Raw genomic sequence first — 20,928 nt, 5'->3', positions numbered from 1 at the left:
ATCTAGAAATATGGAATTTGCCTGTTGCCCCTTCATCCATAGTTCGCAATATATCATGTGACAAAAGAGCAAGCTGCATTTTGTACGAACGATACTTTCTGAAACCGTGCTGATTCATGGAAATGAGCTTTTCAGTCTTTAGGAAATTTATTACATTGGAAATCAGAATATGGCCTAGAATTCTACTGCAAACTGAACTTAGGGATATTGGTCTATAATTTTGTGGGTTCAATTTTTACACTTCTTATAAGCAGGAGTCACTGCACTTTTTTCCGGTCACTTGGAACTTTGCACTGGTGGAGTGATTTGAAATAAATGCAAACTAGGTAATGGGCCATGATGTAGAGTACTCTTTGTAAAACCAAATTTGGACTCCATTTGGACCTGGCAGTTTCTTTATTTTCAACTCTTTTAGTTGTTTCTCTATGTCAGGGATGCTTAATACTATGTCAGATGACAGAATGTTTAGTATGATTCTTGTTCATGAATGATTTCTTAAATGTGGAATTTAAAATTGTGGCCTTAATTTTCCTATCTTCTGACTGAATTGGACACAGTATTTTTAAATGACTGATTTTACAACCAATGTTAGTCAAAGTGAATTTCAAAGAATGACTCCAAAATTTTATGCTTTAATGATTTATTGTTCCTTTTCTTCTATTTTTAGAAATTTAATTTGCTGTAGTTTGTATTAGATTTAAATTTAATATTGTCTGTATCTAGATTACTGCCACATATACTAATGATTTATCTAATTTATTGATATTGTTTTCAGAAATAAATCACTGCTGCCTCAGAGCTAAGGATGATATGAGATTGCTGAGATTGCTTGTTTTGTTTATTTTGGATTTATATACACCTTACAGATTCTCACAATTTTAGATCCTTTTTCTTTCAGGACATTTGTCTGTTAATTTGCCAAGCATGTTTCTATTTTAATAAAAGTTATCTTTGATTTCTAGTTTGTATGATTTATGCATTGAAAACTTTTTTTATAGCACTAATAACTATAAATTTCCTTTTGCTTGATGTTAATTATCTCTATTTGGCTACTTTCATTATTTTAGTAATTATGTCTTAAAGCAATACAGCTTTAAATTTTAAGGAAGTTTCATTATTTTTCTGTGTGTTTTCTTTTGCTATTAAAGATTTACTGATTGCTGTACTTTCTTATCTTTTTTCATGTATATTGTGACCAAACAGTAGCCTTTTTCTTTATTCTGTTAACAGTTTATGGGTATCTGAGTTTTTGATTTTTCATGAAGTAGAAAAATTTGCTAATTGTCCTATTCCAGCCAATGGTAGGTGAGATTAATTGTATATGGCCAATGTATAACACAACCAGCTTGCTTCATTTTCTTTTAGGTCTTTTGCTCCAGATTCTTCTTCTGCTTCAGAAAAAGTTCAATCTGTTGCCAGAAAGAGGAGGTTGTTTGCTGTATCTTCTGACTGTTGATAGCAATGAAATGTCAGAGGAATTATTATTTACTTGAATATTAACAAAGAGAGTAATTTTACATACTAAACTTCCAGTGTTGTTGACTTATTCAGTTATTAAGAGAGATATGTGTGTCAGTGGGATTTTTGAACAATGTTCCAAACTGTATGGGGCAGGGATGCTACTGTAATATGGTATTTGTGAATCTAACAGGGAGCCAGCACAGTCTCAATCATCCTAAAATGTCCCCATGATCAATATCTACTGTTCTGTATTAGTTATCTGCATTGTAGTGAATTAAGTGCCACAGAAAAAAATTGATGACTTAAGAGATAAAGTTTCATTTCTTGGTGTGTACAAAAAAACACCCAAACATTTACACATCTAGGACAGCTATCAGAATGCAGAATGCTATCATTCACCATATGCTCATTAATTTTGTAGTGTAATTATTTGAAACCATCAACATTACAAGTGGATGCCATTACTTAAAAAGTTAATCAGTTAACTCTTTCAGGGGGTTTTAATTTTCACCAGCAACTGTGCATTTTTGTTTGAATTTGTAAGAAATGTGGTGAATATTACATATGACCATTAAAAATTCATTATTCAGTTCTACAGGAGTGTTAAAAGTTAATTTTTTGTGGCTCTGTACATAACTCATCACAAAAAAGTAAGATGATATGTTATCAGAGAAGGAATTTTTACCTTTATAGTTTCATTAAAAAGCGAGACTAGTTCTGCTTTTATCCCACAACTGTCAGTTTCTGATAGCAAAAATGTATTACCTATATAATGTAAGGTCTCTATAAGTGTCTCAGTCAATGGAAAGACCCTGTAACAATATCATAAAAGAAGAAAAGATATAAGTTTACTGGCTATGGATACTGAGCATCAGAATTACACTCCATATCTCTATAATAATGTAAAAACATAGCATATAATAACTAATCTTTATGCAGTGTACATGCAATAACAAATTATCAAATAACCAGTGCTTTAAAATAAATTGTATTGAAAATATTGCATTTCATTACTCCATTTTGGAAGTTTTGAGAGAAGAATATTTTATAAATGCAGATTTCCAATTGCATGCAATGTACTATTGGTGAGTTTTTAAATCCACAGCAACACATGAAAATCAGTGAAAATAGACATCCTATCTGCAAGATTAAGTTCACTGAAGTTTAGTACAGTGGAAGCTTGCTTACCAATCACCTCCCATAACACACAATACACATAACAAGGAAAACAAATTGTAAAAAAAGATTTGCTTCACAAGTAGTGTTTCACATGAATGATGATGATTTAGTGTGTCGTCACCAGCCGTTTGCATGTGGTGGGGGAACGTTAAAAAATATGATCACCTTTCATTGTCAGCAGTGGCGTATGAACAATATCATTAGTATGTACTGCAGTCTGGGTATAGTAGTCTTTCTGCTACCGTCTTAGTGCAGTTTGTGATCATACATTTTTCTAAAATTTTATTCACACAGTGTTTTTTGTGTGGAAATTTTAATAACCTTCGTAGAAATGCCCCCGAAGATAAAGTTGCAGGAAGATGACCATAAGACAAAGAAAATGAGCTTAGAAATGAAACATAAAATCATTGAAAAACGAGAATCTGGTGTGAGTTGCTGATTTAGCATGCAAATACAATAAGTCTACATCAACTATTTCCATTATTCTCTGGAAAAAGAACAAGATTAAGGAGATAGATGATTCAAAGGGAGTGACAAGAATATCTAAACAATACTTTCATATTCTGGACAATGTCGAAAGGTTGCTCCTTATATAGATGAATGAAGAGTAATTTCTAGGTGATGCTATTAATGAGATCATCATTTGTGAGAAGGTGGGAATGATTTTTGCTGACCTCATTAAGAAGATGCCAGGATCATCAGTGGCCAAAGCAGTGTTTAACGAAAGCTGTGGGTGGTTCGAGAAGTTTAAGAGAAGAACCGGCATCCATAGGATTGCGAGGCATGGTGAAGCATTCAGCTCCAACACAAAGGCAGCAGAGAACTTCATCAGCAACTTCAAGATGCTCATAGATTCTGAGGGTTATCTGCCACAACAGGTTTTTAATTGTGATGAGGTGGGCCTATTCTGGAAAAAGATGCTGAAGCATACCTTTATAAAAGCAGTGGAGAATGCATTGCTTGGTCACAAGCTAATGAAAGTCTGTCTCACACTGCTGTTCTGCGCAAATGCAAGCAGTCATTTGAAAATTAAAATGCAGCTTGTTTACCATTCAGAAACTCCGTGAGCCTTCAAGACGTGTAAAGTCCAGGAGAGCAAGTTAAATGTGATGTGGAGGCCCAACAACAAGGCTTGGGTGACATGTGACCTTTCTTGTGATTGGATCAATGAAGTGTTTGGTCCTTCAGTGAAAAAATATTTGCTTGAGATGAATCTGCCACTCCATATCTTGCTTGTTATAGACAATTCTCCTACCCATTATCAATGCCTACAAGACCACCACCTTGAAGAATTTCAATTTGTGAAGACCCAATTTCTGCCTCCCAACACTACTCCATTACTCAAGCTAATGGATCAGCAGACTATTTCTAACTTTAAGAAGCTCTGCACTAAAGCACTCTTTGAGCATTGCTTTGAATTGAATGAAGCTACCAATCTCACTCTCAGAGAGTTTTGGAAATATCACTTCAACATTGTTGCCTATATCAAGATGATTGAATAGGCATGGGATGGGGTTACCAAGAGAACTCTCACTTCTGTTTGTATGAAGCTATAGTCAGAAAACATTGTTGAATGTGAGTCCGAGACATTTGAGTCAATGCCTGTGGAGCCTGCAGTCAATGGGATGGTGTCTTTGGCCAAGATCAGGGGACTAGAAGTGGATAACAATGATATCAATGAGCTTGTGGAAGATCACAGCCAAGAAATGACCACCAAAGCTCTTATGGAGTTCCAGTGTGTTTCACAGCAGGAATTTGTGGTGAGGAGATCTTCAGAGCAGGAAGAGGAGGTAGCAACTGCAAAGCAGCAATCTTCTGGCACAATCAGATAAATGCTGAAAGCATGGGAATTGGTTGTATTGTACACTGAAAATCATCACTCCAATAAAGCAGTGGCTACATACACAACAAATTAATTTAATGGTAATGCTGTGTTGTGTTTTCACCAAGAGTTGAATCATCAGTAGAAACAAATAACTATAGATAGCTTCCTAGTAAAAAGAATTGGTTATGTATTGTGAATAATACTGTATGTATAATTTTCTTTGAATAAATGGCACGAATAAGGTTAAAATTTTAGTACTTTTTCTGTGTGGAATGCATTATCATATTTTACATTAATTTATGTGTGATAAATTGTTTCACATAATGAGTGTTTCATACTATGAGTAAAATTCTGGAATGAATTATGGTTGCTATGCGAGGTTCCACTGTACTGTGAATTAACTGGGAAAATTTCTAAACAGAATAATTATATATTCTCACACAGTTTATTTGCAACAAAGTAACCAAATAATCTAGGAATGTATTTTTGAAAATTGTGTCTATAATTTTCAGCTAAGCTATGTAATAACTATTTGAAAATACATATGGCTATAAAGTTTCCAAATTCTTTGTAACAACACTCTCAGCCATTGAGTAGTCATACAGAAAAAGATACGTACACTGAACTGCATTTGTTCTGTGTGAAATACTGTGCATAGAGTAAACAATAATTGCCATAAAAGTGATACAAAATCTCAGGCACGATGATAAGAAAAAAATTAGCTACAAGATTTAATTTTACTGAAATACTGCAACTGTAGTATAACTATGTGCTAAGCAGATCTTATTTTATTCAAGATAATCTGTTATATACATCAAATTGAGTAGATGCTTGTATGCATGTACATCTGGGATCTCCTCCCCAACCGCTGGATTGATTTCAACCAAATTTGGCACAGAAACAGCAGGATTCTAATGTCAACCAGTAGAGTGGTAACATGCAGGCACCCCCTAGTAAGGTGCAGTAAAGCTGCTGCATTGAATGGAGATCGTATTGAAAAACAGGGTTTCATAGTTGAAGGAGTGGGTAATAATATGGTATATTGGAATCCTAAATAAAACAAACCTGTTTTCAGAAAAAAATTGTGTTATATTACCCATTGAATGCACTCTGTACAAGCTGTCTTTGTGAGAAGCACTCTGGGAGGAGTGCTCATGTCACATCACATGATGGGATCCTGTTACCTCTGAGCACCTATAACCTTGTATCTGCCAGGACTCATTCTGTATTGCACTCGCATGATGGAATGCTTGCTGTACCAGCCACTATCCATTGACAACTTGAGCTTTGATTTTGAACTATGTACAGGCTTTAATATTGGCTGGCTATCTTCTTTTTGTGTGACACTGAAAATATACATTATTGTCATTACTCTGTGTTTCTCTTGTCTCAGTGTAATAAGCCAAATGAATTGTGCTCATAATTACAGACTTCTACAATAGTGATAAGCCTTTTCAAACTCTCAGTGCACCAAAATATTGGACACCATGGACTTGGAATTGATGAAGCAGTGACTCCAACAACAGCAGGAACAGCAACTTCTCGATCAGCAATTACTGGAATGATGGCAACAGCAGTTGGCCTTACTACAGGAACAAATAACGACATTATCTATCAGGAATCATACATCTTCAGCGGTTCCACTGTTTGCTTTGTTTCTGGTTGGCACTGGTGATTGAGAAACATACTTATGGAACTTCCACTATCACTTCACTGACTACAAGGTAACCTCTTCTGATCAGCAACAGTCATTTTTTCTTTTGTTGATTTCCACTGTTTGTTGGGTTTGCTCCATAAGCTGTTTTCCACAAAACATCTAGATAGTTTGACTTTTGCTGAACTTTTTAATCTGCTGTTGGATAATTATGGGTGCATTTGCTTGCTTGAAATTTCACCAGCATTGTAAACAACCATTGTAAACTGACAACGACTGGGTCACCAACCTTTAGGGCCTTAATCACCATTGTGCTTTTGTGTGTTCCAAAGAACCATGTTGCTGATTGTATGCCAAGTCCTTGATTTGGGACTTGCTTCACCAACATTTGTCTGAAAAGGAAGTCCACTCCCATGCTTTACAGCATGCTGACTCATCCTTAGATGAAATCCTTAAAATTCTTCAGGCTTTTGAATTCACACAGGGAACCAAAAGCCAGTGGGAGGCTCAGTCTGCAGTGTTATCTGTCACAACCACTGCAATGGTTACCACCACCTCTCAATGTAACCAGAAGTCACATGCTCATGTCAGGTGCTCCAGTGACATGTTATGCTATACCAGTCAGTGACTTAGAGGTATGTGAATTGGATGATGACACTTCAGACTGTCTCCAAATGATCTCTGTTTCATAACCCAATTTCAGAATCTTTTCCTGGTTCTGCATCTCGACTGAACTCCACTCTGTGTCGTCAATCTTTTGTCCTCAGTATTTTCTCTGACTCCCTCATTCCCTCTGCTGGATCAATTAGCTACTTGCTTTTCATTTGGCCTTATGTGTCACATTACTTACGTGTGGCAGCCATCCAGTGCCCAGAATCTTGGGTACAATATGGAGGTTGGTTCTCCCGTCTCATCCCCCATGGGATCTCTTCAGAGCTCTCCTGCAGAAGTAGTACTCTCCACTAAAATACTGACCCATTCTGCTATGGGTCAGTCTGTCAAACTGGTAATCATGTTACGAATGAATGGCCTGGAGGTCCATTTTCAGATGGATACTGGTGCATCCTCTCCTTTTATGAATATTACCTACATTACGCTATGTTTTTCCTTGCTACAGCCTTCTCGACAGATAGTAATGGCATGTGATGGCCATGAGATATGCGTGAAAGGTTTTTTTGCTATGGAATCCTCATATAAAAATGTTTCATGGAAACTTTCCTTTTTGGTTGTTATTTCAGGTGATGTGGAAAATATCTTTGGGTTAGATGCATTAAAACAGTTTGGGTTTCCCATTTTGTGTCACTGGTGACTTAACTGCATCTTATTTGGATCGGTTTACCCCTGTGTTAATTTAAGCTGCAGATCTAGTGATAAAAGCTCATTTAAAACCAGGCTCCTTGTCTTATGTCTCATGGGACATCCTGATTCCACTCATCTTGCAAGACACAGTTATGGTGGAATTCGACTAATTGGAAGCCCTCAAGGTGATTATCCCTGTCTCATCCAGCCAACAGCTTTACCTTTTGTAATGATGAAAAAACTGGATGTCCCTCCACCTATTTGTTGATTTTAAGGTCGTTAATGTGCAAGTCACTGTTGATATTTTTCTCATTCCCTGCCCAGAAGAACTGTTTTCCATGTTATAAAATGGTGTCTGTTATATTAAGGCCAGTTTGTCAGAGGCATACTTGCAGTTGCCATTGCACACAGGATGTCGGGATCTGTCGGTCCTCAGCACACCCTTTGGCTTCTGTAGGAGTCACAGTCTCCTCTTGGTATTTCTAACAAGCCAGTGATCTTCCAGCATTACTTGGAGCAAATGATACAGGACTTTCCTTCATACTGCAATTCTTTAAATGATACCATAGTGATAGGGGTCTCAATGAATGAACACCTACAGAAATTGCAATCTTTGTTTTCTCCGTTAACCAAAGCTCATCTCACATGTAACCTCCACAACCATAAATTTTTCTGTTGAGTACTTTGAGGTTATCATTAGCCAACAGGCCATCTGTCCTACTGAGCACATGTCTGTGTGACAGAAAACATGCCCAGGCCTTGGAATTTCAGGGAACTGCAATCCTTTATGAGAAAAATTAGCTATTATGGCCATTTCATTCCCCATGTTACAAAATTGTCCTATCGGCTCAATGCATTGCGGAAAAAAAGGGGTTCCATTCTGGTTTCTTCCAGAGCAAGACACAGCTTTTTCCTCTCTTTAATGAACCCTCAAATCGGCACCATGTCTCATCCCATTTTCACTATGGAAGGCTATTCTTCTTGACACAGATGCCATGCCACATGGAGTTTGGCAGGTTGTGTCCCACAAGGAGGTGGATGACTCTGAACATCCTATTGTGTTTGTGTCTAAGATATTCAATTCTGCCCAATGCATCTACTCACAGATTGATAAAGAGGCGCTGGCCACACAGTTAAGAAATTTCACACCTATCTATATGACATCAAATTCCAGCTGCTGCTGACCATAAGCCATTACTGACACTGTTTGGACCAAGTTATAGCCTCCAGGACAGTGCAAAGGCAGTGGCATTGGGCATTGTTTTGATCAGCCCATACCTGTGACATTCTCTATAAGCCAACCAGCCACCACTCGAAAGCTGATGCTTTGTCCTGGCTACCTGTTGGCACTGATCCAGAATTTGAAACCCAGGAAGGCATTATCTCTCAGCTGGATCTGAATTGTACATTGTCTCTGCACAATTTTCCCCTTGATGTTACATTAATGATGGTCCATACAACGCCAGTGTCTACTCTTGACACTGTGACTAAATGTGTTAAGTGAGGGTGGCCTCCTCATCTCTCAGCTAAGAATGAAGGGCAATTGAATTTTTTTTTTTTTATTTTTTCCTTCCAATACTGGCTCTCCCTTGATGATTGTGTTCTCCTGCTGCAAATATGAACATGAATGGCCTTGTGCCATTATTTTCCCAGCTCTGTGCCCTCAGGGTTCTTGCACTCCTACACATTGGTCACAGTGGCATATCCCACGTGAAACAGCACCCGTGCTGCCATGCCTACTGGTCAGCCTACTACAAGGACATCAAGACCATGGTCTGGTTAGCACCATGTATGCTCAACAGCAATCTGCACACTGCCGAGGTGTTCCTCTCCTGGCCCCCGTCGAGCCCTTGGCAGCACTTCCACATAAACTTTGCTGGTCCCTTCTTGTGTCAGATGTGGTTGGTTGTGGTAGACTCACATCCCAAATTTATGCATACCTACCCTATGGGTTCCATGACAATGTGATCAAGCCCCTTTCACACATCTTTGCCAATGAGGACCTCCTGCAAGCCATCATCTCAGGCAATGGCCTCCAGCTCACCTCCACCCAGTTTTCCAATTTCTGTGAAATGCACAGGATAGAACACCTTCTTACAGTACTGTATCACCCCCAGTCCAATGGGAAAGTGGAACAGATGATGTTGAATTTCAAGAGAAGATGGGGCCCTCATCCAGTCCACACCATTGGACAATGTCTCGCCTTATTATTGGTATCCTATAGACCTGCCCCAATTGCGGGGAAGAGCCTGGTCAAATTGCTCCATGGATGGCAGCCTCGCACTCCTCCCTCTCTGCTCTTACCCCCGAACTATAATCTGTTCTGGTCTCCAGTCTTTCACCAATACTGTATTGGTGCCCTAGTGTCAGCCTAATTATTTGGATGCCATCTGACATACAATACTGGCCATCATCCAGGATGTGCATGACTGCCAGATGTATGAAGTCACCAAGAGGGTCACCTCTGGAGATGCCATCAGAACGGTCCCAGGGTCTCCAGCTGCAGACCTGTGGTTTCTCTGGTGACAGCCCCTGTGCAGTTGGAAGTTGTTGAGATGGAGTTGCATGACCTTCTGGGTTCTGCATGCCCCAGGGTCCAGCTCAACTTAAGCAGTGGTGCCCTCGAACCACTGTCCACCAGTGGCACCCCCACATCATCATTGAAGTTGGTACACGTTTGGCTTCCACGTCTATGCCCACTCTCTGGAGGGGGGATGTAGTACCAGACTCCAACAGCAATGTATGCTGTCACAACTATTGATCAATTGCTACCTCCAGCCTGCACCACTGGGTGGAGCTGCAATCTACAAGATGTCTACACAAGTAGCACTTTGGGAAGAGTCCATACACCCAGAGCTCATGGCATATCACCTGGTGCGACCCTATAGAGTCTCCTTTTCTTATTGTAAATGACGATTCAGCTTGTGTGTGAGGATTTGCTAACTGTGATAATTATGTGGCTGACAGTAGTGGACCAGTGATTGTATACCTGTTGCAAATATATTAGATGTTCTGTGTACTTGAGTTACTCCATGAATGTTGAATCAGATAGTGTACATGTATGGAATGTGATTGATACTGAATTGTGAAGAGAAAGGGCAATAAAATTCAAAGCTGTCATCATGAGATTGCTGTTGAGACCCCTATTAAATTATATCATCTACTCATTTCATTAATCACAAAGTCAATTTTCAAGTGGTGCAGAATCTATAGGAGATGGATACTGCAGACGGAGCATGCAGTACAGTTGACACTGAATCACATCTCGACTACGAGAGCTGTCCAGCTTCACTATTTGAGTGTACATGTGGAGTCCCTCTGACCATAAATTAGTGTCTTTTTTTATTTTTTTTATTTTTTAAAATTTTTTTACAGGTTCTGCTGACACACCTAGAGATTCTGTGGTTCACTAGAGACTGGATTAGGAACTAAATCTAATATTCATAATAACATGCAAAATACTAAGCAATAACTGAAGCCTGTGACCTCTGATGATCAGCTGTAACCATGTGCCTCCCATGCAGAAGACTCTTTCTCTTGTATTCTCACTTGATAGAATGATCACTATGCCAGCCACTATCTGTTGACAACTTCAGTTTTTGTCTCAGACTACATATTTACTTTACTATTGGTTGGCTATCTTCTGTTAGTGTGACATTGAACTTATACATTATTGTCTTTACTATGTGTTTCTACAGTGTCACTGTTATAAGCCATATAAATTTTGCTTATAACTGCAGACTTCTACAGAAGGTGTAGAGAGGTAGGGGGGAAGTGGAAAAGAAAGAGGGGAAGATGGAGATGGAAAGATAACAGGGGAGAAGGATATGGTCAAAGGGAGGAGGGAGGAAGGTATTTTGACATGGGGTGGAGGAAATGGAGGGAGGGAGGGAGGGAGGGAGGGAGGGAGGGAGAGAGAGAGAGAGAGAGGGAGAGAGAGAGAGAGAGAGAGAGAGAGAGAGAGAGAGTAGTAGGAGGAGGAGGATGAGGAGGAGATGAAGAGACAGAGAGAGTGGGAAGGAGGAGATACACAGATTGAGGTGGGAGGATGAGGTGGACAGAAGGAGGGAGGAAGAGGTGTACACAAAGATGGGGAGGAGGGGGTGTATCAATTTGTGTATTGAACACATACGTGGGTAAAACTGTGGGGTAAAGGCTAATATTTTGATTATACAGGGAGAACATTAATAAAATGAAAAAAAAATGCAGGAATGGATTCCTTACTGGAAATGGAGGAAAAAATGTTCTATGAACATGTGTCCAGAAAAGCATCATTGCTATGGTAGAAGGCACTGATGAATGAAAGTTCCTCTGATGATGTGCCATGTGATCCTTGTGTGTTGCAGGCTGTATGATTGACACAGCATACTGTAAGCAGCAGAATAATATGGTATTCATGTTGGGAACAAGCTGAGGTGGTGTTTGTGTACAGACAAGCAGATAGAAGTGCTTGAGGGACAGCACGGCTATACCAAAACAAATACCCACACAGACACCAACCACATCACACAACATTTCAAGGCCTTTTGGGCATGCAGGGAGGTGGCAGATCATGCATACACAAGATTTGGAGGAATGGGTTCTACAAAATACTGAAACGAACCCTAGAATATGTGCCAGGCAAGTGGCCTGCCCACATGATGTAAGCCAGAGTACAATTGTGTGTATCCTGCATGGAAGGATTTTGTTGACAGTTTTTGCACTAGACCATCTCAATTATGGGATTTCTGTCATCAGTCCTCTTTACTGATGAACCATTCTGGTGATTACAGTATGGTGTGTCAATCACAGAGCCTACAACACATAAGGAACACACAGCACATGGACAAAGAAACTTTCATTCATCAGTGCCATCTACCATGGCAACGGTGCATTTGTGGAGACACGTTCATAGGACCTTTTCTCCTCGATTTACAGTCAGGCAGTTTGTTGGTTTTATTAATGTTCACCCTGTGTAAGGAATAATAGATAAGAATATAGTTTTATCCAGATATGATTTAATTAATAGCTATTGTTAGTAATATAATGGTGAAAAGAACAGAGTTTAATTTCAGTACTTTAGAATTAAAGGAGCCTACTAACTGAAAAGTAGAAGTGTTCAGCTGTTGTTAGGCATACACAAAAGAAAGAAAAGTTGTTAATGTTATTTTTCAGCAGGTGGTCTGGTTGTGGTGATGGTAGTGTTGGGTGGGGTGGGTAGAGGGGGAGAGAGACAGGAGGCAGGGAAAGGGATTAGGGGTGGGTGGCTAGTAGCTCAGAGTGAGGCAGCCAGTTAGCCAGCTAGGAATGCGGTAGGGAAGGGTTGCATGTATGCAGGCTGGCATGATTGTAGAAGCCAGTGGGAAATTGCACACACTAAATGTGATGTGAGGATGTGAATTAGAAGGAGGTGACATGATGGAGGAAGGAAGAACTGTTGGGTGGAGGGTATGGGGGCTATGGGTTGCTTGAGATTGAGGCCAGGATGATTATTGGAGTGGAGGATGCGCTGTAAGGACAGCTCCCATTTGTGCAGTTTGGAGAATCTGGCAGTGGAGGGAAGGATCCAAACAGCTCAGGCTGTGAAGTAGCCACTGAAACTGAGCGTGTTGTGCTCAGCTGCATGTTGTTCCACAGGATGGTTGACTTTATTCTTGACAACAGTTTGCTGGTGGCCATTCATCCTGATGGTCAGCTGGTTGGTAGTCATACCAAGATAAGAGGCTGTGCAGAGTTTGCACCAGAGTTGGTATATGACATAGCTGCTTTCACATGTGTCCTAGCTTCTGATGGAGTAGGATAAGCCTGTAACAGGACTGGAGTAGGAAGTCTGAGATGGATGGATTGGACACGTCTTATACCTGTGTCTTGCAGAGGGATATGATCCCTGTGGCAAGGGGTTGGGAATGGGAGTGACACAGCAATTGACTAGGATGCTGAGTAGGTTAGGTGGTTAATGGAACACCACTTTATGAGGTGTGGAAATGCCCTATCCCTCATGAACCTGGTACTGCAAAAACACCTCTACATGGGAAAGACATCCCAGACATTCTCTCTGCAAGATACTTTTACTGTGAAATTATCACTACATACACAACATCTCTCAAATATGAACCCTTCTACTGCAGCACCCAGAGGATCATTCCAGACATGACCTCCATAAATTGGCTAATCCACTGTCAACTGTCAACATATCCCCCCCCCCCCCCCCCCCCTGTCTATCAATACCCGATCTTCTCACAGTGAAATCCCTTGATAATGCCTTTTTAAACTCTCCACCAAAAGCCTCAATCCCACAGAAGTTTCAGTTCTATTCAAAGGCCTAAGCTTCAGTCCTACCTCCACATTTAACCTTGCTGGACTTGTCATAGATGTACTCTCCTCCTCCAAATCTTTACAGTGGAAATTCTGCTTTGCCACCAACCCCTCCAACTAAAGCCAACCTAATCCCAACACTGAACCTTGCCTCTCCCAGGGAATACCACCATCCAACCAAGACCCTTCCCCTCCCCTACCCAACAACCCCCTAGTCAGCTTCCAGGAATTCCGTACCTCCAACTTGGCCTCAACATCCTTTTCCAGGTCAGTTTCTATGAACACCAACCTTTCAGCAGAAGAAAGGACAGCCATACACTACGTCAAAACAAATCATCACCTAATCATCTTACGTACAGACAAAGGTTCCACCACTGTCATTATGAATTGCGGTGACTACCTGGCAAGAGGCTTTTACTAATTATATGACTCCTCCACCTATAAACTCCGCCAGAGTGGTCCCATACCAGAAATCCAACATAACCTCTAATCCCTGCCTAAATCCTTAGGCCCATCCCAGAACCTCTCCCATGAGTCCATTTCCCTCCTCACCCCAGTGACACCCTGCACACCCACCTTCTACATGCTTCCCAAAACCATCAAACCTAACAATCTTTGTTGCCCCATTGTGCTCCCACTGAAAGGATTTCTGCTCTGGTTGACCAACACCTCCAACCAATTGCCTGAAATCTAGCCTCCCACATTAAAGATACTTACCACTTCCTTCACTGACTTTCCACCATCCCTATGGCTCTACCTCCTGGATCCCTAGTCATCACTATTGATGCCACCTCCTTATACACAAACATCCCTCATGACCATGGCCTCAGTGCTCTCTCATGACATCCTTCTGACTCCAAACCCACCACCTCATTCAACTTATCAACTATATCAAGATCCACAACTACTTTTCCTTTGAAGGGTACATTTACATACAAATCTGCAGCACAGCCAATGGCACCCACATGGCACCCTCCTACACAAATCATTTTGTGGGTCATCTAGAGGAAACCTTCCTAGCCTCCCAAAATTGCAAACTACCCAGAGTGGTTCAAGTTTATTGATGATATCATCATGGTCAAGACATCCTGTCCACATTCCTTCACAATCTCAACACCTTTTCTCCCATCTGCTTCGCCGGCCGAAGTGGCCGTGCGGTTAAAGGCGCTGCAGTCTGGAACCGCAAGACCGCTACGGTCGCAGGTTCGAATCCTGCCTCGGGCATGGATGTTTGTGATGTCCTCAGGTTAGTTAGGTTTAACTAGTTCTAAGTTCTAGGGGACTAATAACCTCAGCAGTTGAGTCCCATAGTGCTCAGAGCCATTTGAACCATTTTGAACCCATCTGCTTCACCTGGTCCTCCTCAACCCATCCTGGATGTTGACCTCCTCCTCTCTGCTGACTCCATGCACACCTATGTACTCATTAAACCCATTAACTAACAACAGTACCAGCATTTGACAGCTGCCCTGCCTTCCTGATGAAAGAACCCCTGCCATATGGCCTTGCAATCCATGAACGACATATCTGCAGTGACAAGAACTTCCTTGCCCAGTATGCTTTAGGCCTCACAAAGGCCTTCATAGACAGTTAGTATCCACCAAACACAGTTCACAGACAGGTTTCCTGTGCCATATCCCCACTCACCCACAATCCTCCCACCACCTCCAAGAATCAACTGCAAAGGAGTGACCCCCTTGGCACCCAAGGTCGCCCTGGACTGGTACACCTGAAACATATCCTTCAACAGGGCTTTGATTCTCTTTCATCATGTCCTGAAATGAAGAACATTCTATCCAAGGTGTTTCCCACCCCTCCTAAAGTCATTTTCTATTGCCCACTCAACCTACACATCATCTTTGTCCATCCCTATGTCAATCCTATTCCCAACCCCTTTCCACAGGGATCATATCGCTGCAGCAGACCAATGTTCAAGACCTGGCCAATCCACCCATCCAGAACCTTCCAGTTCTGACACAGGCTAATCCTAGCCCATCAGAAGCGGGGACACATATTAAAGCAGCCACGTCATATACCAACTGTGGTGCAAAAACTGCACAGCCTTTTATCTTGGTATGACTATCAACCAGCTGTCCACCAAGATGAATAGCCCCTGCCAAACTGTTGTCAAGAACAAAGTTGACCAGTTGGCGACACAATGTGCACCTGAGTACAACATGTTGAATTTCAACAGCTGCTTCACAACCTGAACAATCTGTTCCTTCCGTCCACTATCAGCTTCTCAGAACTGTGCAAATGGAGTTGTCCTTGCAACCCATCCTCCACTGCTGTAATTTTCATAGCCTCAATCTCAGGTAACCCACTGTCCCTGCTCCCACAACATAACAGTTCGCCCTTCCTCTATCCTGTCCCACATTCTGATTCACACACCCACATCACCTTAAGTGTATGCCATTCCCTGCAGGTCACTACAGTTGTGTCAGCCCATATATGTGCCACCACTCCCTCTTGCATTCCCAGCTGGCCAACTGGTCACCTCCCTCTGAGCCACTAGCCTTCCATTCCCAATGCTCTCCCTGCCTCTCAACTCCCTCTCGCTCTACCCATCCCACCCAACACTACTTCCACCACAACCAGTCCACCTGATGAAAAATAACATTGGCACTGTTAGTCTAGCTGACGCTGACACTATGTAGTGTGTGTGTGTGTTTGTGTTATATATTCTACTTCTACTCTAGCTCATCACAGGATAACTTGAAAAGCTAGCAAGTTTTCTTTCTCTATAGTGTGTGCCTATCAACAACTCAATGCTTCTGCTTTTCAGTCAGTGGTCTTCTTTAGTCCTACAACAAATATTAATTTTGTATTGCTGTACTGTTACTTACTGGTAATTTTTCTTAATGTTCTGAAAGGCTCTGACAAACATCCATGTATTTGGGGTGTTCTTATTTTCACAGTGATGAAGTGATAGCAGGAACTTGGATCCCATGATTTCACAGGGAATAACTAGAGGTAAATCCTGAAATCACAAACAAAACTCACAGTAAGTAAAATATTTTATAAGAAATTGAGGCTATGTGAAATTACTCCTAATTGGTGCTGAGACAATTATATGTTGTGAATGACGTACATTTCTCTATTTGCCATAAACCAATAGGATGATATTTTTGGTATCTTACTGTCATTGTGCACATATTTGACTCTCTTGTTTTATCACCCCCAACAGAAGACTTACTCCTCCTTAGGCGCTTTAAAGTCTCCAGAAGGAAAAAGACAGATGAAAAAATGATAACCCAAAAAACCATAAGAATACTGTTGTGACAGTGCCACGATATTTAAAAGTGCCGCTGCGTCAGTACGCGAACACGGTGATAGAGGCGCTCCGCAACTCGGCTGAGTGCGGGAGCGCCACCTAGCTATGAACGGCGCCGGCCGCATGTCACGGCACGGCACAGCAGTCGAATGACAGATACGGAGTTGGTAGCATGTAACCCACTATCGTTTCCACGTTTGTATATCCACGCAATTTATTAGTGATTAAAGGTTATAATACTTTTTGGCGACGAGGTCGGATATTTTTTTTTCCTGCGTTGTGGAATTGTGTGTTCGTGTCGGGGCAGACATGGAACAGCTTATGCAAGCGCTCATTGAACAACAAACACAGCTGACGGCTGCTATTCAGGTGTTGTTGACGTCGCTTACTCATCGTCTGTCTTCCTCTTCTCCGCCTCCATTCCCTCCTTACGACGAGGCCGCTGAAGACTGGGAGGATTATGAGAACCGTTTGCGGCAACACTTCTTGGCTTTCGGCGTTGTCGATGCTCCTATGTGTAAGTCGTTATTTCTATCTTGGATTTCCCTACGGATCTATCAGCTGCTATCTCAGTTAGCCCCTCTGCGGGAACCTGCCTCTCTGTCCTTCCAAGAAATGTGTGACTTATTGTCTAACTATTACCGGAAAAACACCCACGTTGTTGCCGCCCGCGTGGTGTTCTACCGGTGTCGTAAACAGCCCCATCAATCTTACCGGGCTTGGGCGGCGGAACTACACGGTCTGAGTAGGAAATGTCAGTTTGTCACGGACGCTCATCATGAGTCTTATGCTGATTCAATGGTTAGGGACGCTATTCTACGGCTGGCTCCTGATAAAGAAGTTCAGCAACGTGCCTTACAACTGCCAAACCTGTCGTTGTCAGAAGTTCTAAGCATCACTCAAACTTTTGAAATGTCGCATGCTGCTGGTGCGCAAATAGATGCGTGGTGTGATGTAGGCACTGTACAGACCACTTTCGACATGGAAAATTTGCCTGTTTCACAGGGGAACGACGATGTGGTGGCAGTTCACTCGCATCAACAACGTCGCGTTGGGCCGCCACGCTTGCAGCGTAAACAGCAACCACAGAAGCAGGTTCGTTCTGCACTTCCTTCTTGTCCACGTTGCTTCGTACAGCATGACAGGGCCGCGTGTCCAAAACGTTGGGCCACGTGTAATTCATGTAGGAAAAAAGGCCACATTGCTTCTGTGTGTCAGTCCCCTAAAGTTCCTGTCGACAAGGATGAGCCATTGGACATGGATGCTAACTGTGTGCTTTCTCAAACAAATAAGTTGTTTGTTACTCTTTGTGTTCTGGATAAAGACATTCACATGCAAGTGGACACTGGCTCTGCAGTAACTCTCATTAATTCTCGCACGTATTTGGAGTTGGGCTCCCCTCCCTTGTCTCCAGTTACATGAAATCTGCGAACTTATGATAAGCAGAAAATTCCTATCGTTGGCCAGTTTGATGCTTCCACTGCCTACAAGTCTGTTGTTAGGCCCCTCACATTTTATGTGGTGGATCATGCGGGCACTGAAAACCTGTTCGGGTATGATGCTTTCCAGTTTTTCGGGTTCTCCATTGATGATGATGTGCACCTCATATCTGAGGATATTCCTTATCAACAGCTGGATGGATTGTGTTCTGAATTCTCGTCCATGTTCTCTGCTGGTCTGGGTCATGCCAAGGATTTTGAAGCCCACATTACCAAATGGGAGTCTGTGATTGTGTGGTGATTTTAAAGACACTGTCAATGCTCAGAGCCTCAGTGGCACTTATCCTCTTCCCCGTCCTGAGGAGTTATTTACCAAGCTCGCTGGGGCCAGTTCTTTTCCAAACTTGACTTATTGGAGGTGTACCATCAGTTGCCGTTGGATGCGTCTTCCAAGGAATTTCTCATCATCAACACTCCTTGTGGGTTGTATCAGTACCAGCGGTTACGATTTGGCGTCGCTAGTGCGCCAGCCATTTTTCAGCGGTTTTTGGAACGGCTCACGGCTTCTGTGCCTGGCTGCATCAACTACCTGGATGACATTGTTGTCATGGGGGCCTCCACTGAGGAGCACCTTCGCAATTTGCGTTCACTGTTTCGGGTTCTGCATTCGGCTGGGTTCAAGTGCAATCTGGACAAGTCACAGTTCTTGCAACCCTCCATTGTGTATCTTGGTTTCCACTTGTCCCGTGAGGGTATACGTCCTCTATGTCAGCACGTTGCGGCCATTACCGCTCTACCCCGGCCGTCTACGGTCAAAGAACTTCAGGCGTTTCTAGGCAAGATTGCGTATTATCACAAATTCATTCCATCCGCAGCGGCGGTGGCTCATCCTCTGCATCAGCTGTTATGCAAAAATGCCCCTTTCTATTGGTCCGACGAGTGTGAGCAGGCTTTTGTCTGCCTGAAGGCTCATTTGCAGTCGGCGCCTTGTCTTGCCACATTCCGACCGGGTCAGCACTTGGTTCTGGCGACTGACGCTTCACAGTATGGCCTAGGGGCTGTTCTCGCACATCGGTATGGGGATGGGTCAGAACGACCCATCGCCTATGCTTCCAAGACCCTCAACGATGCCCAACGGTGTTACTCTCAAATCGAAAAGGAGGCGCTCGCGCTCGCTATCATTTATGCTCTAAAAAAGTTCAGCGTTTTTTTATATGGTTCTAAGTTTCACCTCATCACTGACCACAAGCCGCTGGTCTCTCTGTTCAGCCCCTCAGCGTCGCTTCCGGATAAGGCAGCTCACCACCTGCAACGTTGGGCCTTATATTTGTCTCGTTTTCATTATGAGATTCACTATCGTCCCACGGCCCAGCATGCCAACGCTGACGCGTTGTCGTGTTTGCCGATGGGCCCCGACCCGGTTTTCGATCGAGATGAACTACTGTTTCCACATTGATGAGGAAGAACATCGTGCGGTCGAGGGTTTTCCACTTACAGGTTCGCAGGTCGCGTCGGCTACTGCGCGGGACCCGGTCCTGTGTCAGGTGATCGGTTTTGTTCAACGGGGTTGGTCGGACAGGACCAAGGGCCGGGCCTCGGATCCCCTTCGCAACTACCATGCCTTGCACTTTCGTCTGTCTGTTCGTGAGGGTGTTGTTCTTCTGGCCATGGATGGCACATCTCCACGGGTCATGGTGCCAGCCTCTCTTCACAAAGATGTTCTCAAACTATTCCATGAAGGCCATTGGGGGATTTCTCGGACTAAGTCCCTGGCCCGCAGGCACATCTATTGGCCTGGTATTGATTCGGACATCGCCCACATGGTCGCTGCGTGTGGTCAGTGTGCTCAACAACTGGCTGCACCTCGTACAATGCCCTCTCCGTGGCCTGATCTGGCACAGCCATGGGAACGGGTGCACGCTGACTTTGCCGGCCCCTTCCTCGGCACTTATTAGCTACTGTTGATTGATGCCTTCTTGAAGTTTCCGTTTGTTGTTCGATGTCCGTCGCCCACCACTGCGGCGACAACGCTGGCTTTGTCCAAAATCTTTGCACTAGGTCTTCCATCCACGATCGTCACGGACAAAGGCCCTCAGTTCTCTTTGCAGGCATTCCGTGATTTTTGTACTGGACAAGGGATTCATCATGTTACAGCACCGCCCTTCCATCTGCAATCGAATGGGGAGGTCGAGCGCCTTGTCCGCACTTTCAAAAGCCAGATGAAAAAATTCCTTAGTGATTTTTCCACAGATGACGCTCTGTTGCAATTTCTGAGTTCTTATCGCTTCACGCCTCTGGGTGATCGCAGCCGTGCTGAATTCTTGCATGGCCGCCGACCGCACACTCTACTGCACCTGCTTCACCCTGTCAGGCCTTGTACTGTGTCTCCTAGTGCGGGAAAATACTCGGTGGGCGCCGACGTGTGGGCACGAGGGTATGGATCTCGCCCTAAATGGATTCCAGGGGTGGTCAAGGCTCTTCGCGGCCGCCGGCTTTGTGAAAT

The 20,928-nt window shown here is 42.9% G+C and overlaps 1 protein-coding gene across 2 annotated transcripts in view; it reads right to left on the bottom strand.

Moving 5' to 3' along the window:
• LOC126248043 (uncharacterized) overlaps positions 1-20,928 on the bottom strand; it is a 706,800-nt gene that overhangs the window by 167,285 nt on the left and 518,587 nt on the right. For both annotated transcript variants that reach the window (XM_049948671.1, XM_049948672.1), the window contains exons 16-17: positions 16,559-16,692; positions 2,147-2,273 (exon numbers count right to left, since the gene is read on the bottom strand). In XM_049948671.1, coding sequence (XP_049804628.1) covers positions 2,147-2,273; positions 16,559-16,692 — 261 coding nt within the window. The remainder of the gene's footprint in view (positions 1-2,146; positions 2,274-16,558; positions 16,693-20,928) is intronic.

This window comes from Schistocerca nitens, chromosome 3 (assembly GCF_023898315.1).
Source record: "Schistocerca nitens isolate TAMUIC-IGC-003100 chromosome 3, iqSchNite1.1, whole genome shotgun sequence".
In the NCBI taxonomy this organism is placed as follows: Eukaryota; Metazoa; Arthropoda; class Insecta; order Orthoptera; family Acrididae; genus Schistocerca; species Schistocerca nitens.
This window is presented reverse-complemented; position numbering and strand designations above follow the sequence as displayed.